Here is a 17,119-nt window from a genome sequence, read left to right as displayed (position 1 = left end):
TTTACCCATTCTTTTTGGATGCAACTTTCTAAAATAAGTTTTTTAATTGTGTGCGTTTTTTAATATTTTTTTCACTCATACGAAGAAAAAATAGTCACTTAAGTGCTAGATTTGAAAATGTATCGAAAAAAAGACTGAATAACTTTCATAAGATAAACATTTTTCACCTGCATAACATTTTTAATTTTATATCACTAAAAATTACAATAATAAATATGAACTGCACATTCTGTATTCTGTGTTCGGACATTTAATATTTAAACAAAAATAGATATACAGGGTGTCCGGTAAAGATCGTGCCAACGCTCGTGAGCAGGTAGAGCACAATAAACTGAACAGAAAAGTCCTGTAACATTTTTTTCTATAACATTTAATAAAGAAGTTATTATTGAATAAAGTCTGCCAATCAGCTTCGATCTTTTATAATATATTTCATTTATAATATATTTTATAATATATTTCATTTATAATATATTTCAGACACATAATTCAGTTGGTCGCATTTACGTTACAATATAAGAGTGATTATCAAAGAAAACAATTTTTTTTTTTAATTTCCCGAGACCTAATAAAATTCCATAAGGATATCGATTTTTCCAAATATAAAAAAAATCCCTGAGAATTCTAAGTTCTTCATGTTTTTCCAGGGACATCCTGCATATAGCGACTGCTTTTTTATTCGAGATCTATCTGTTCAGATAAGTGAACGATCGCATTTAAATTATAAATCCTGTAGCATTATACATCCTATAGTTTACGCAATATTATGGCATAAAAGAATGCTTTTAGAAAAGAAGAATTATTTTATTTAAGAAATAGAACCTGGAAAATTCTATCCTTATCAAAAATATGATCTATAATAATTAATTTTCTTTTTCTCCGTTCATACATGTATGTGATTATTGATGTTCTTATGCTTTCGACGTGACTTTTTAAAAATTCGTCGAGCTTATCTTTCAAACTACAAAAGAAATGCGATTCGTTAAAATCATTGAGTCCGGACAATATTTTCGCAGAACGCAACCCGGAAAAGACGATCGTCTTACTCCACTGATCTGGAAATATAGATCTATCACATTTGCATAGGAAACACATCATCACCGACAGATAGTTTCCCGCAAATCTTTTACGCATCTATAGGTGATAACGAGAAACGCGAATAACAAGTGTACAATACCGGAAGTATGACGAGCACGTTCGAGGGCGCGCGAGCTTTCACTCACGGCTACGAGCGCGATAGAAAAAGAATATGCGTCGTAGATGAGTGTCATTCATCGACTTCTACATTGAGAATCATGAAGTAAGAAGACGACGCGCAATGATGAGTCGGGTGGGATACTGAAGAGCACGCTTGTCGTCCCATGTTACCCCTTTGCCCGATTGACCCAGTACGGAACATCGACAGAATATAAAATGGTAATCTCGAGTAATCGGTTGCAACTGATCGCGCCAATCTCGATAGTCTAGTTTGTTACACATTCTTGATTGGAAAACAAGTTCACTGAAGAGGTGCAAAAAATTGTCTGCGGAAAGATTATTATATCTACTTGAACTTTTACTGAACATCATTAATCATCACAGATCTCAAAGCTTACAAAGATCCTACTGATAGAAAATGTATCAAGGTGTACGCACACAAACACAGAGTGTGAATTAAATTCGTTTATTTTCGAAATATTAATCTTATATCAAAGAAGCGCGAGAGGAAAACAGAGATGAATCTTGTAATATTCAATTATTATACAATTCTTGTTGTCTTATTATATTAGCGTATTAATATTAGATATAATACTTCGGAAAATAATTATGTACATAATTATTAACAATTAATACTTGTGGTATTTATATCTTCGATATATAAAATGTGAATAGGAATTCGAAAAATGTTGTTAACATCAACGATATACGATATCTTATGTACTTATACATAACTCTCATCAAAAGTCTGATTTATATTTTATTCAAAATAAACAATGCATTCAATTTCTTTACCCATTTGCAAAAACAGAGATTCTGTGTTGTTGGACATGGACAATTACTTATTTTAATGTTATCAACAAGTCAATACGATAATTATAATACTCAAGATCCATTATAAAAAAATGAGTAAAAGATTAATAAAAGATGAACGAGTTTACACGAGACTTTGTAGCTATTAAGCCTTGAAACCCGCGCACGTTAGATACAGTTTATTTTACAAAGCGTTAAATGGCGGAATTAATATCCTGGAGCCGCGGAAGATTTATTTTATTTACTTATGTTAGGTACAATCACTTCATTCACGAGCTATTTCATGGAGAGTCCATTACGTACTTAAATGACGGCAGATAGATATCGCGTGACATTTGGGAATGACGTGAATGAATTTGGCATTACGTGAAAAATGTTAAACAATGTAAAAAAAGACTGCAAAGATATGGACCGTTTATTTTGAAAGTGGTGCAAGTCCATTTTCTTTTGTTTCGAGAAAATTAAATGTTAGCAGATCTGACAATTAAAAAATATAGATTAATTATGTGAAGTCTGGGAATGTTTGTACTAATTTATCAATATGTAATTTGATTATATAAATTTCTTTTAGGCGAATTTAATTAAAATAATATATATTTCCAGGCTGCAAATGGACTTACACCACTTTCATAATTAGTCAATTGAAAATATCATTTAATTTCAATTTTAAAATAACAAATATCACTTAAAATATATTTCATATTAATCCAATTTTGTTTATAAATAATAACAAGAAATAAAATAGAATCAGTATTTTTTATTTTGAACGTTAATTATATTTATATATTGTTAAACTTAACACAAGATATTGGTATTATTAATTATTTATGCTTTTCATGCGGCAGTGTTTTGAAATATTCATGATGCACAGGAGGTATATAAGGTAATAACTGCTGCATATCCTTATATTTTTCGTATGTAATAGGCCTGGCATCGTGATGGAAATTGGACTTACACCACTTTCATAATCAATGGTTACGCAATTTCTTTTACCGGCCAATTTTAAATTGAACAAAGCATTGGCATTTTTTAAGATATTAAATACTAACTAGTTATAAACAAAAAGTTTACACTAAATTAAGCATAAATTACGTCATATCTCATTTTTTTAAAAAAAGGACTTACACCACTTTCAAAATAAACGGTCCATATATAGAAACTTTATTTGCATCAAAACAAAATAATCTATATACCATTTCATATCATAAAAATGTGTTTGTATTTTTTTGAGAGTTATTCTTATAAACCGAATTATATATGTGATATATCGTATATAGTAAGACTATTTCGATTATTTATCAGCAGTTATATTTCAGCTATAACTAACAATTAATTATAATTACGTTACACGTATCATCAATGAATATTACTAATTTACATTTGATTCAGCAATTAGCATGAATTGAAGATGTATTTGGCGACAATCACTATTCGATTCATGACCAGAGAAACGACGCAGAGTCGACCCGAGAAAGAGCCTCGATTAAGGCCTTTGACTGTCAACATTGTGCAATCATAAATCATAGATTGTCGCGCAGCAATTGCGTACATTATAAACAGAAAACGTATGGCTCTTTCTTTTTATTACTTTCTCAACTACAACAACATAATAAAATTACAAAGTAGAAAATTGTGTTAGAATGTAAAAATAGATATTTTCTATTTTTCTATATTTTTAATATTTTCTGTATTGTTAATTCACTGGATATTTCTATATAATAATATCTGCTTTGTGATCATTTTCGGAGAGGTTGCTTTTAATATTGCATATATATATATATATATATATATATATATATATATATATATACTCACGCTTTACTACCTTACTGTTCGAGTGTCGCCGTGAGAATGATTAACTATAAAAGTTGTAATACGTTAACAATAGCGAGCTAATGTTTACGTCGCCAAGGCCGAAGATCATGTTATTGACAATTCGCAACCGAAAATATTTTTCGCGTATTATGACTTATAAACAAGCGGAATAATAAATTATATAGATATTTTAAATTACGGATCAATTATTTAATAAACGATTAATATATCACAGAGCTTACCGTTATGTTAATTACTCGAACTTGCGATTCGACTATTTTATTATGTGTTTTCAATTCGAATCGTATGTAAATCTTCGAAAAGTTAAATGAAAAAGCAGAACGGACAAAATATAATTAAAACTTAAGTATTTTTAGAGAAATAATTATTATTTATAAAGGGAGAGAAAAAGATCGCGACAAAACAATTTACATTTACAATTTTGATATCTATCATTTCAACTCTTGATTAAATGTGTATACACGTCACGCGAAATACGTGCCTCGAAATTTATTGTTGCGGTATAATTATTTAAGATATGTAAAAGATAATTTATGTTTATCGTATCAAATTATTTCCCGATATTTATCGAGATTTCGTTTAAAAAGAGAATTTGACGGAGTGTCTCGTGCTTACTGTTCGAGTGTCGCCGTGAGAATGATTAGCTATAAAAGTTGTAATACATTAACAATAGCAAGCTAATGTTTACGTCGCCAAGGCCGAAGATCATGTTATTGACAATTCGCAACCGAAAATATTTTTCGCGTATTATGACTTATAAACAAGCGGAATAATAAATTATATAGATATTTTAAATTACGGATCAATTATTTAATAAACGATTAATATATCACGGAGCTTACCGTTATGTTAATTACTCGAACTTGCGATTCGACTATTTTATTATATGTTTTCAATTCGAATCGTATGTAAATCTTCGAAAAGTTAAATGAAAAAGCAGAACGGACAAAATATAATTAAAACTTAAGTATTTTTAGAGAAATAATTATTATTTATAAAGGGAGAGAAAAAGATCGCGACAAAACAATTTACATTTACAATTTTGATATCTATCATTTCAACTCTTGATTAAATGTGTATACACGTCACGCGAAATACGTGCCTCGAAATTTATTGTTGCGGTATAATTATTTAAGATATGTAAAAGATAATTTATGTTTATCGTATCAAATTATTTCCCGATATCTATCGAGATTTCGTTTAAAAAGAGAATTTGACGGAGTGTCTCGTGCTTATTGTTCGAGTGTCGCCGTGAGAATGATTAGCTATAAAAGTTGTAATACATTAACAATAGCGAGCTAATGTTTACGTCGCCAAGGCCGAAGATCATGTTATTGACAATTCGCAACCGAAAATATTTTTTGCATATTATGACTTATAAACAAGCGGAATATTAAATTATATAGATATTTTAAATTATGGATCAATTATTTAATAAATTAATATGTCTCGAAGCTTATCGTCATTTTAATTATTCGGACCTGCGATTCGACTATTTTTTTATGCGTTTTTAATCCGAATCATATTCAAATCGTCGAAAAGTTTAATGAAAAAGCAAAACAGACGAAATATAATTAAATCCTAATTATTTTTAGAGAAATAATTATTATTTATAAAGAGAGAGAAAGATCGCGACAAAACAATTTACATTTACAATTTTGATTCCTGTCACTTCGACTCTTGATTAAATGTGTATACATCACGCGAAATACGTGCCTCGAAATTTATTGTTACGATATAATTACGTATTATTTAAGGTATGTAAAAGATCATTTATATTTATCGTATCAAGTTATTTCTCGATACTTCTCGCGATCGCGTTTGTAAAAGAAATTTGACGGAGTGTCTCGCGCTTTACTACCTTACTGTTCGAGTGTCGCCGCGAGAATGATTGGCCCCATAAGTCGTAATACGTCAACAATAGCGCGCTAATGTTTACGCCGTCTAGGCCGGATACCATATTATTGATTCATTGTTGAAATATTTTACGTATTATGACATATATATATATATATATATATATATATATATATATATAAATATTTTATATGATGTATGTATATGAAATATTTTACGTATTATGACACACACACACATATATATATATATATATATATATATATATATATATATATATATATGATATACATAAATGCATTTACTTTCTTATAATATTGCTATTTTTTAATTTTCGAAGTTTTAATCACAATAAGAATTATACTTTTTTTAATTACAAAATAAGAATTGTACTTCAAAAATGCTTTACGCGAATAAAATAAATACGCGAAAAATGTAAGTTATAAATATTAATTTCTTGTTAGTACAATATCTAGGCAAGATAGATTCGCTTATTCAAATAGATATTCAAGCGAATCGATATTCGTAACAAAAATAATTGAGATCACTTGCTTTTTTAACATCTATTATCGATAATAGCATAGTTATTGTGATAAAAAATATGCCACTATTGTAAAAAAATATTCTTTTAAATGTGGATACCCATACATGCAACTACTCAAAAACTCATCCTCGTAAGTGTGCAATATATATATATATATATATATATATATATATATGTGTGTGTGTGTGTGTGTGTGTGTGTGTGTGTGTGTGTGTGTGTGTGTGTGTGTGTGTGTGTGTGTGTGTGTGTGTGTGTGTGTGTGTGTGTGTGTGTGTGTGTGTGTGTGTGTGTGTGTGTGTGTGTGTGTGTGTGTGTGTGTGTGTGTGTGTGTGTGTGTGTGTGTGTGTGTGTGTGTGTGTGTGTGTGTGTGTGTATGTATATGTATGTATATTGATTAATTAATGTATTTAGAATGAACAAATTAACACTGTAAATGTAGCGTGTAAAAGCCGTTTTTGCGCAAAAAGAAATAATTACTATAATCATTTTTTCGAGTATAATAGATATTGGGTATTATATTCTCTACTCTTCGGCAAATAAAACATAATATTACATCCACTTTAATTACTAATAGAATTGCGTGTTCATATGAAATATTTGTTTAGAAAGGGAAAGAATATTACATATCTCTTACTCTGCCTGAAATTATCGTTTCAAGATAATAAATCATCATTGAATGGAACACATCGCTGTCGATGATCGTAAAGATAATCATGCAATGAATAATAGAATTAGATGCAATAATAGACAAGATAATACGAGAAATGAAACATAACATTGATATTAATATATATATATATATAATTTAATACATACATAAAACAATAAAAGTAAAGCAAAATAAGAATAAATAATCGAAAACGAGAAAAAGATATAAATAACATTGATGGAAGTAATATTTGTCGTATTAAAATGTGTCCAATACATAGATAATTGATATTTAGAAATTGAATGGTTTCGATTTATTCTTGTCATTTTCTGATAATTTATCGGAAGTTAAATTCAGAAATTGAGACTTACTGCAGTCTCTCTAAAATTTTAACGGTAAATTGTCATGACTTTGATCTCAACTAATCTGGATATATGGTAATGTGCCGGAAATATCCTTATTGAGTATTTCTATACAAGATTGTATTTTCAATAGAGTAGACATTCAAAAAAACAAGCATATATATATATATATAGCATTGAGTATACACTTCTACACAATTTTCTACAATCTCCATATAATCATCCTATCTTCGTACTTTTCTTTTTCGGTCTCACCTTTATGTTCTATTGCCAGCAAATAAGTAGGCTAGTGGAATGCTCCGCTATTATCATTCTAGTATTAAACGTGGTATACAAAAAAAATAAACATCATTAGAAAGGTTGTGTCTGAAAACAATATACTCAATGCATCAGCTAAATGCTGCTTCGTAATTATCATACAAGCAAAATCGCTTGAATACTATTTCCTTCTTTGAAGAAAGTATAGTATTTCTCTGAATTTGAACTTGACAGTGAAAGAATAATTTTCGTTAAATTAAGCTTATTATTCTGCGATCAATTAAGTATCAACATAAAAATATTGATTATTATTATGTATATATATATTTTTTTTTCTCTTTAAATATATTTCGTATAAGAATATAATTATTAGACTGATACGTTTCATAGACACAGTTGTGTATCAATACATATATGGTACTTAGAATATAAAATAATTTACAAAAAATTCACTCGGAATTAAAACAAAATATTATCATACATCGATTTTTGTTAATATATAAAAAAAATAGATTTATAATAATATTTTGTTTTAATTAATTCCGAATGAATTTTTTAAAATTATTTTACATTCCATATATACGTATTGACATACGATTGTCTAATAGTGTCTGTGAAACGTATCAATCTTTTTATAATGTTTATGTTCTTACACGGAACGCTTAACATATTGATACACATCGTCCTGCATTCCACTCTACAGTGAAAAGGTACGTGACATGCATATATTGAACATTAACTCCTACGGGCATTAGATCGTGATTCTGAGAAAATTAGTGGATTCGTCTCTCTCTTTTAATCTGGAATGCCGATCAGACATATCTGCAATTACATGGCACATTTTGGTCTCTTGTAATATACATATATCATAAAATTAATATAATAAAAATTATGTAGAAACTAATAATTTCTTGAAATTGTGTGTTTTAAAATAATTAATAGTTTAAGTTAGGTATATAGCTCTCTGAGAAAATTTAAAGCAAATAAATTTCCTCGAAAGCTTTTTCGACATTTCGACCAAAAATCGCACGTATGATCTACTTTTTTAAAACAAAAATTAGTTATTTTTTAATCACAAAAGATGCTGCTATAATGAAATATTAAAAATTGCTATTGTATTGTAGATATGTATATATAAACAAAAATGTGTGTCGACAAAAAATTCTAGTTTAATCAAATATTGTTAATTAAAATTGTTGATTTAGTTTAGTTGATATTGTTTTCACATGCAAATATCTCTCTACGATGCTCTCAATCGCATAATTGAACTAAAGATAAGATTACGGTTAGGGCAATAAACGTAAATTGCGTCATTAAAATCAAGTCAAATAGTATGATACTTGACGAGACCATTTAGAAAGTTCGGTGAACGATCGAGCATTCGTTAAAATATATTCCGCTCAGCGCCAAAAAATATGTCGATCAACTAATAATAATTGCACATGATTTAGGTCGTTTCAGCGATTGACATAAACACTGACCCTTGCTAATAAGAGAAAAGTCGTAATTAACGTATCAATGACAAATTTACATGATAATAGTTGGAAACAATTCCGTACAATCTACAGGATTACAATCATTGTAGACTTAACCTTCTTATGCTCTTCATTCATTTTAGTCACACACAGATTCTTGACATAGATTCTTTTTCCTTCTTGTTATGTGTAATATAAAATAATAGTTTCTGTCGGTGTTAGATATCACACACATACACACACATATGGTACATATATACACTGGTAATGTTTAAATTTCTACAGTTAAAAAGAATAAAAAAATTAAATTAAATATTTCAATAATATTAATTAGCTTCTATCTGTCTTTAATACAATTTTTAAGTTTTAATAGCCTTAATATATAAGCATGTAACAGTAAATATTGATTTATTTCGAGAATTCTTCCTAGTATAATTACGCAATTAATATCCCACTTGCCAAAAGGCAAATTTGAGATTAACACATATTACGTTTCATTAAGATTCAACTAAAGTTAATGCATTATCATTAATTACTAATTGAAGCATTATTTCCAATAATTAAAATTAATCATAGAACACTGGTCTAACATTTAATATGCTTTATAGAAACAAAAATAATCATTTATATTATTTATTATTTTCATTATAAATAATTATACATAATGCTACATGTGTAAGGTATATTAATAAGCTGTTAGCTTCTTGTTATCGATAGATGATTTAATTAGGAGAAAGTAATAATCCCGTAACAAATATCTATTCACATGCTCTAAATACAATTCTATTATTCTAAGGAACGTTCACGAATAAAGAGTTTCTTCGCAACCACGATCACGATTAGTTAACAAAATCATTTAGCGATGTTATCACCTTGAAAGTGAATTTCTTGTCCCAGAAAATTTCTTTGAGAGGATCAGAGATCTGTTAATTTAAAAATTTAAACACATAAAACGGTCACACACGGTGATAACTATGTTCATCATTTGTTACAATACTCATAAAATATATATACAAAAATAATATTATATATGATCGCTAATAATATTATATTATAGATATTATATAATAAGATTACGAACTTATATAAACACAAGTTTATTCGGATTCGTACAAAAGTATATTTACAACAGGTAAAAGATATTAATATGTCATTAATTATTCATCAACTATTGTATTTAAAAATCTAAAAATGTTACGTAAGACATACGTTGAGATGATTGAATAATAAGACTTTTGATCATAAATTAAAACTGATGCAAATACAATTTTATAAATCTTTTATTACTTTCTCTACTCGTAATAATATAACATATAATTCAATAATGTATTATACATTTCATAAATTAAATTAATAAATTAATAAATTAATAAATTAAGAACATGATCAAATTTGTAATTTTATATCTTGCAATTTTTTATCACGTTTTCGTTTTTTAATTAATATTAGATCTAGATTATCGCTCCCTTAAAAATGCAATGCTAAAATAATATTCAAGTAGAAAAATGTCTGGAAAAACTGATTACAAGTCAAAAACTAACCATTTTTTTACTAATTTTAAATTTACTGAGCAGTAACTGTCCAATGACTGGGTACAAAATTCTATTAAGATAAAATGCTATTTAAATGGCTAGCTACTAAAACATAATTTAATTTTTTAATAGATGGTGCTGTTAAAAAATGCTGTTAAAAAAAAAACACTTTCTGGACAAAAAATAGTGAGAAAATAATCAAACTAAACGAATCGGTAAATGATAACTAGTATCAGAGTAAATGATGTTTAGACAAAAGTTTGAATATTTCAGTTATTATTTTCTGACCAAGAATTAGACAAGATAAACTAATCAGTAAATGATAGCTAATCTATGTTCTGTCAAAACTTACAATATTCTGACTATTATTTCCTAATTAAGAATTAGCCAGGAATTATCAAGAGAAACGCATTATCGCGTTTTCCATTTTTTAATTAATATTATATGTTTAAATTATCGCGCTCTTTTAGAAATGCAATATCAAAATAATAATATCGCAATGCTAATGAAATGCCATATTAATAAAAAAGATTCTTTTCAGATTAACAATTTTTTTTAGTTTTCTTCTTTTACAACATTATATCAAATTTTTTTTAATGACTTATCACGCATGTATCGTTCACATTTTTTCTATGAAATTAATATTTTGAACATTTTTTTTTTTTTTTCAAATTATACATTGTGATATCATTAAAAAATATATTCTTATCAATCATAAAAAAACAGGTGAATTTCTCCGTGTGCCACCATCTCGTGGAAAATCCGTCAAACGGAGATATGTGGGTGGCTCGTGCGCGCGCATAACAGTCTTATCGATGAGAGCTGAACGCGGCAAGAGGCAAAGTACATAGCCGATGGATCGAACAAGGGGAGCGAAGGGAAGAAACGACACCCAGGAAGCGAAGAGAGAGAGAGAGAGAGAGGGAGAGGAGAACTAGATCGGCTGGACTCTGGAACGGGTTAGTCGACTGGTAGCTGAGTGAACAGCCTGCCTCGTTGATAGAACGGCACCGTATGCCGTCTCCTTGGAGGCTGCCGAAGCCTCCTCAGCAGGTGAGAAGAAAAGGCGACGATTCTCTAACATCAAGAAGGTGAGGTGGGGAGAGGGTGAATTCAGGTGGGAAAGAGAGACAGCAGCTCGTAGCAGGAAAATAGCTGGAAGAGATGTCGGAAAGAAAGGAGACAGTGGCGCAGGATAACGAGCCGGATGGGATAGACATCGAAAGACCGTACTGGGATCAGAGCACATATCAAGGAAGGGCATTGCACTTTCTGACAGTGACGAATCCGCTCAATGTCTTTGCTTCGAACCAGCGGCTCGAGCACGCGCGTGATGTCGTCACGAAATACAGGTAGTCCTTGCTACAATTAGTTTTTTCTCCTTCTCTCTATTGGAATGTATATGATCAGCAAACTGCCATCATATGTCACATTAGCGTGTAAAGCATGTATGTGTGTAATATTATGTATCAATGTTATAATGTCATTATTTTTATGTCTTGAATTAGACTGTCAATTACCTTACTGAAATGTTTAAAGAAGAATTATAATAAATTTTGTTTAAGACAATTCATCTATTTCCATTACTTCGTATTTTTATTTAAGTTTTATATCCTTCTCTGAAATAAATTCTATATTTTTCTTTCTTATCTCTCTCTTTTTTCTCTCTTTTTTTGTTCTTTATTTATTATATAAATATAAAATAATGATCCGTGTAACTTTATCGGCGTAGAAAGGGCGAAAGCCTAGAAAAACAAGGGATCATCGCGGATGAGTTATGGAACTGCAAATATCTTTACGACAGCGCTTACCATCCTGATACTGGCGAAAAAATGCTATCAATTGGGCGTATGAGCGCTCAAGTGCCTATGAATATGATAATAACTGGCTGTATGATGACATTTTACAAGTACGTACTCAAAATTATCAACATACATAAAATTATCGTGATAAGAGCATCGAGTACTTCGAATACTTTGATACTTTTTAACAAAATATGAAGACTAATCTCTTAAGCAATAGCAATACGCAGTAATTTTCCGATCGCTATATCCATCGATTTTTACATTTTTCACAACAAAAAACGGTTGAAAATATATGTTAACAAATAGTTTTCGATAACTTCAAATACGATTATTTCGCGAGAGCAGTACAAAGTCCACAATCAAAACATTCAAGAGACTGGAAAATTAGGATTATTACTTAGCGATTGGAAGATCGTCCATTTACGATATTTATTAGCAGTCTACGTTGTTATCGAAAGACGTTTATAATTCTCGTAGGTCAACGCCAGCTGTAATTTTCTGGCAATGGATCAACCAGTCGTTCAATGCTGTAGTAAATTACACGAACCGCAGTGGCTCGAGTCCGATCCCCACGGAAACGTTAGCGCGAAGTTATATCGGCGCTACCGGAGGCGCCGTGATAACGGCGTTGACCTTGAACCGTCTTGCTCAACGTGGACCACCGTTGGCAGGTCGGCTGGTACCATTAGCGGCGGTTGCGGCAGCTAATTGCGTGAATATTCCTCTGATGAGGATTACTGAACTACAAAGTGGTATCGAATTGCAAACCGAGGACGGTACAAAAGTCGGTAACAGTAAACGTGCGGCGAAACAGGCAATCGCATCTGTGACGTTATCACGAATACTTATGGCCTCTCCGAGCATGAGTAAGTTTCGCTGCGTTAGGTTTATTAATCAAACTTCTTAAATAGTATTTTTCAATCAATCGTATCTGAACTATATGTATGTGTAGGCAATTGATAGCTTTCTCATTTTTCATTTATAAGTTAAAAGCCAATTACATTATCAGCAATTACTACTTGTTAGCTAAATTTTTTTCTATTTTTATATATTATTATGTAAGCAAAAATTATACGGATAGCTATATTTATTACCATACAATTATTTACATAAATCTAAATTTTTATAAACAGACCTCATTTGCCTCGAAGTAATTAACGAAGTCGATAAAAAGATCGTGTGGATTTACAGATCATATAATGGAAAACATTATTTTATTGTTACAGTATTGGCGCCGATAGTAATGAATTACTTGGATCGAAGACAATTGTTGCGTAAGGCGAAGTGGGCTGCCGGACCAATTCAAGTTCTGATTTGTGGAGTCTGTCTCACTTTCGCGACACCGCTCTGCTGTGCTCTTTTCGCACAACGCGTCCCTATCTCGGTAAATCGATTAGAATCCGACGTACAAGAACAGATACGCTCGCACAATCCCAATCTGGAAACTGTTTACTACAATAAGGGCCTTTAAATAATATGGGGCACGATCCCGATACCTTTATCAATCCGATTCAAGGACGTAAATCTACTCTTGAAACTCAGGTATACACGAGACATTCCCAAACACAACATTCGAAAGCACAAATATGCCACTATTATCAATGACTTCCAACGATTATGTAAACAGTTTGTTTACGGATGTGTGTTTTGCTGTATATAATTTATATTTCCGTAAATATAATCAATAGTAAACTGAAAATTTACGGGGATATTATCGTACGAGAGTGTATTTAAATCTTTAAAAAAATTCTTTAATTTTCAACACTTTTTTTGAATTTTTATATAACATTAAAACATTTCTTCTTTTATACTTTAACAAATTTAATATAAATTTATTTTGAGCTTTTTAGAGTTTTTAACTTATACAATCATAATAAAGAAAATTAAAAATTTCTCGAAAATTTCTTTAGATTTCGGAGATAAATTTTCCTGAATCTTTTTTCATTTTTTCGAGCAAAAAATTATCTTGAAAATCTTTTCTAGATTTTTCCAAGCACTCTATCTACGATCTATAAACGAATTCTCTTAGCTATATACGTCCAAAAAAATACATACATATCTTCCCTTCCACTCTGGCCTGTATACATATAACGAATGTTTCGAGATACAATATATAAGGGATATATAAAAGATCGAGACTGTTAAGTGAGAAAGGGTAACGACGACAATAAAATAAACAATTTAGTGTTCTGAATAAATTTTAATATATTGTATATCTTAATCCGCCACTGTGATTTGTCAATGTATGATAGTTTAAGCAATTTCCGTGCAACTCAAGACAACAATTTCTGGTTTTTTGTTTAATCCGCCATCGATACGTTTTACTTTAGGAGGCGGCTTTATTTTACGACCGAATCTGCCAGTTTTACGTTGCCACAATCCGCTCCTCGGTCGATTTCCCAATTCGCGATTTTTCTGCGCGCTGCCAACTGGTGTAGAAGCATGTTCGATGTTCGATAATCGACCGACCGTAGCCATACACGTTTCATGCAAGCTAAAAAGCTTTTTGTTCGGCATTTGTATCACGGTACGATCCTCCTCTCGCTTTACTATCGTTGCAAAAGTACCAGCGGCATGAATCAGAAATGCACCCAGTCCTGGATATTTCTCTATGCAATTAACTTTAATTCCTACGGGTAAAGCACCGAGGGGATAGGCATCTCCCTCCGACGGCCTTACAGAATTACGCGGTATTCCTTGATGAGTACGTATTATGTCGCCCGGTTTCATGTTCTGGGTAGCTAAAATATATTTAAGTTCGCGTCCGGTACCAACCAACGCGACGAAACACGTTCTGCAACCGTCCTTGAAGATCTCTAGAACTTTCTCTTCCTTTGGTGGTTCATTAAGGTCTTTAGGTCCATCCCTGATCCAATTGATCCAGTGATACTTGTGCTTTATACCACCCCCGATTCCTTTTACCGCTACTCTACCTGTTTCAATGATTCAAAAACGATCCATTTTTTTATTTTATAATTAAATCTCGCTTCAAATAAACAAGGTAGATGCTCCAATTAAATATTTGCAATATTTTTGCAAAGAAAATATTGATCGCAAGTAGAATATTTACTGCCTAATCTCAAACGCTGAAGATTAATCTTAACTTCAATTTTTTTTTTCTAATGCTATTATTATCCAAAATACCATTGTATAAAAAATTATTCTGCATATAAAGTTTATATAATTAATAATGCATTAATTTCTCTCTCTCCCTCTGTCTCTCTCTTTCTTTCTCTCTAACATATAACATAAGCATGTATATTTCACATTATATCAGTATTATATCTATATAATATACCAAATTTATCTTTAATCATATAATAATTGTATTTTTATTATATAATTTAATTATATTATTAAAATATGTGATAGATGGCCGAGATATGTACAAGAATCTAATATTAACAGAAGCCGATGTGTAAGTTATCTATATTATCTTCCAGTAATTTCCTGCTTCGTCAACAGAGGTCAGACTTACTCTTTTCATATGCTTCGTAATATATATACACTTCGATTATGCTTTTCCCATTAAATTTGTGAACAATAAGAAAATCAAATATTATATCAATCTAAGATGTAATAGAATGTGAGATGCTGCAGCAATGATATTATCTCACGTACCTGTGACAGGATCCCTGCCTGCTAAATTTGTAACCTGCAAAGGCTCAACCGTGTATTTATCCTTGAAATGGACAATTCTTCGAAAAGCTTTGCCGTGGCCAATTTGCGGCAACCTTACGAGTTTCCATTTGTATCTTCTTGGTACTTGAGAGAACACTGAGATCGTCGAACTAACTAAATTAGGTATTTGTTGGCCGAAAACGCGACACGCCAACGTCGCGATAGACATCTTGATTTAAATGGCACTGTATCGAGTTCAAGTGATGCCATCTGTGAACACGATCTTGCCTGAGATTCGACGAAATTCTCTTTATCGATGGAAAGTAAGAAAAATTACTCGATAATATATTCGCTGCTCATTTCACTTCAAGGCTTATATGCATAAACTTCACTTTGGAATCTATTGTACATGCATTTATATGCACGATGTGATATATTTTTTAAAGATTCTTAAGCATAGTTAAAAAAGAAGATTAATATTTAATTTTCATATACTTGGACAAATTGAAGATCCGATACCGCAAAATATATAATATCTTTATCTGGATTTTTGCTGAGAAAAGAAGATAAGTGTTAATTTATTCACAAACTAAAAAAATATAAATCCATCTTTTGAATTTATCTCGAATGGCAAAGAAAATTGATCTTGAAATCGCAAAGAATTAATATATCTTGAAAAAATATTCGAAAATCTTAATATACGAAACAAATAATCGAAAAAGAGAAAACAACTATCGGAGATTTATCCATATATATATATATTTTTTTATTTAAAAACTTACTGTATACTGTATACGTTTAATAAATCGATTCAACGGTGCTTTATATCGTTATACGTAATTTAATTTAATCAGAATTTCTCACATCGTAGCGTCTTCAAGATTGTCGCATGAAACTGCGCAAAGTCGCACGATCAACGTACCTTATTGCGGCACTCATCATAATGAGAACAAAGTTTAGTCGCACAAACGCGACACGCCAATTAGTGGATGCGCCTTAAGGTCTCGGCGCGTAAATCCCGCAAAGTGATAACGAATAAACGCTCGAATAACATGCCGCGTTAATATCCCGCCCAAGACCGCTCGTGGAAAATGCGCGCAGCGTCCCGCATAGAGAGGAGCGAACGAACGGCGGGGTGGAGGGGAACGCTTAATTGGTCCGGGGTAATTA

The 17,119-nt window shown here is 30.8% G+C and overlaps 2 protein-coding genes across 2 annotated transcripts; one reads left to right on the top strand and one right to left on the bottom strand.

Moving 5' to 3' along the window:
* Positions 1-11,392: 11,392 nt before the first annotated feature.
* Positions 11,393-15,465, top strand: Sfxn1-3 (Sideroflexin-1-3). The gene is made up of 4 exons (XM_070308723.1): positions 11,393-11,875; positions 12,256-12,432; positions 12,806-13,194; positions 13,555-15,465. The coding sequence occupies exons 1-4, from the start codon at positions 11,688-11,690 to the stop codon at positions 13,797-13,799; spliced, it is 999 nt and encodes a 332-aa protein (XP_070164824.1). The 5' UTR covers positions 11,393-11,687; the 3' UTR covers positions 13,800-15,465.
* Mrpl2 (mitochondrial ribosomal protein L2) lies at positions 14,462-16,183 on the bottom strand. The gene is made up of 2 exons (XM_070308724.1): positions 15,950-16,183; positions 14,462-15,261 (listed from the first exon to the last, which is right to left on the bottom strand). Exons 1-2 carry the CDS (start codon positions 16,176-16,178, stop codon positions 14,582-14,584), a joined length of 909 nt encoding a protein of 302 aa, XP_070164825.1. The 5' UTR covers positions 16,179-16,183; the 3' UTR covers positions 14,462-14,581.
* Between the last annotated feature and the right edge of the window lie 936 nt (positions 16,184-17,119).

This window comes from Polyergus mexicanus, unplaced genomic scaffold (assembly GCF_030449975.1).
Source record: "Polyergus mexicanus isolate NDT 795.1 unplaced genomic scaffold, iyPolMexi1.0 SCAF_16, whole genome shotgun sequence".
NCBI classification, from domain to species: domain Eukaryota; kingdom Metazoa; phylum Arthropoda; class Insecta; order Hymenoptera; family Formicidae; genus Polyergus; species Polyergus mexicanus.
The sequence above is the reverse complement of the archived record's forward strand: the minus strand, read 5'-3'. Positions and strand labels throughout refer to the sequence as shown.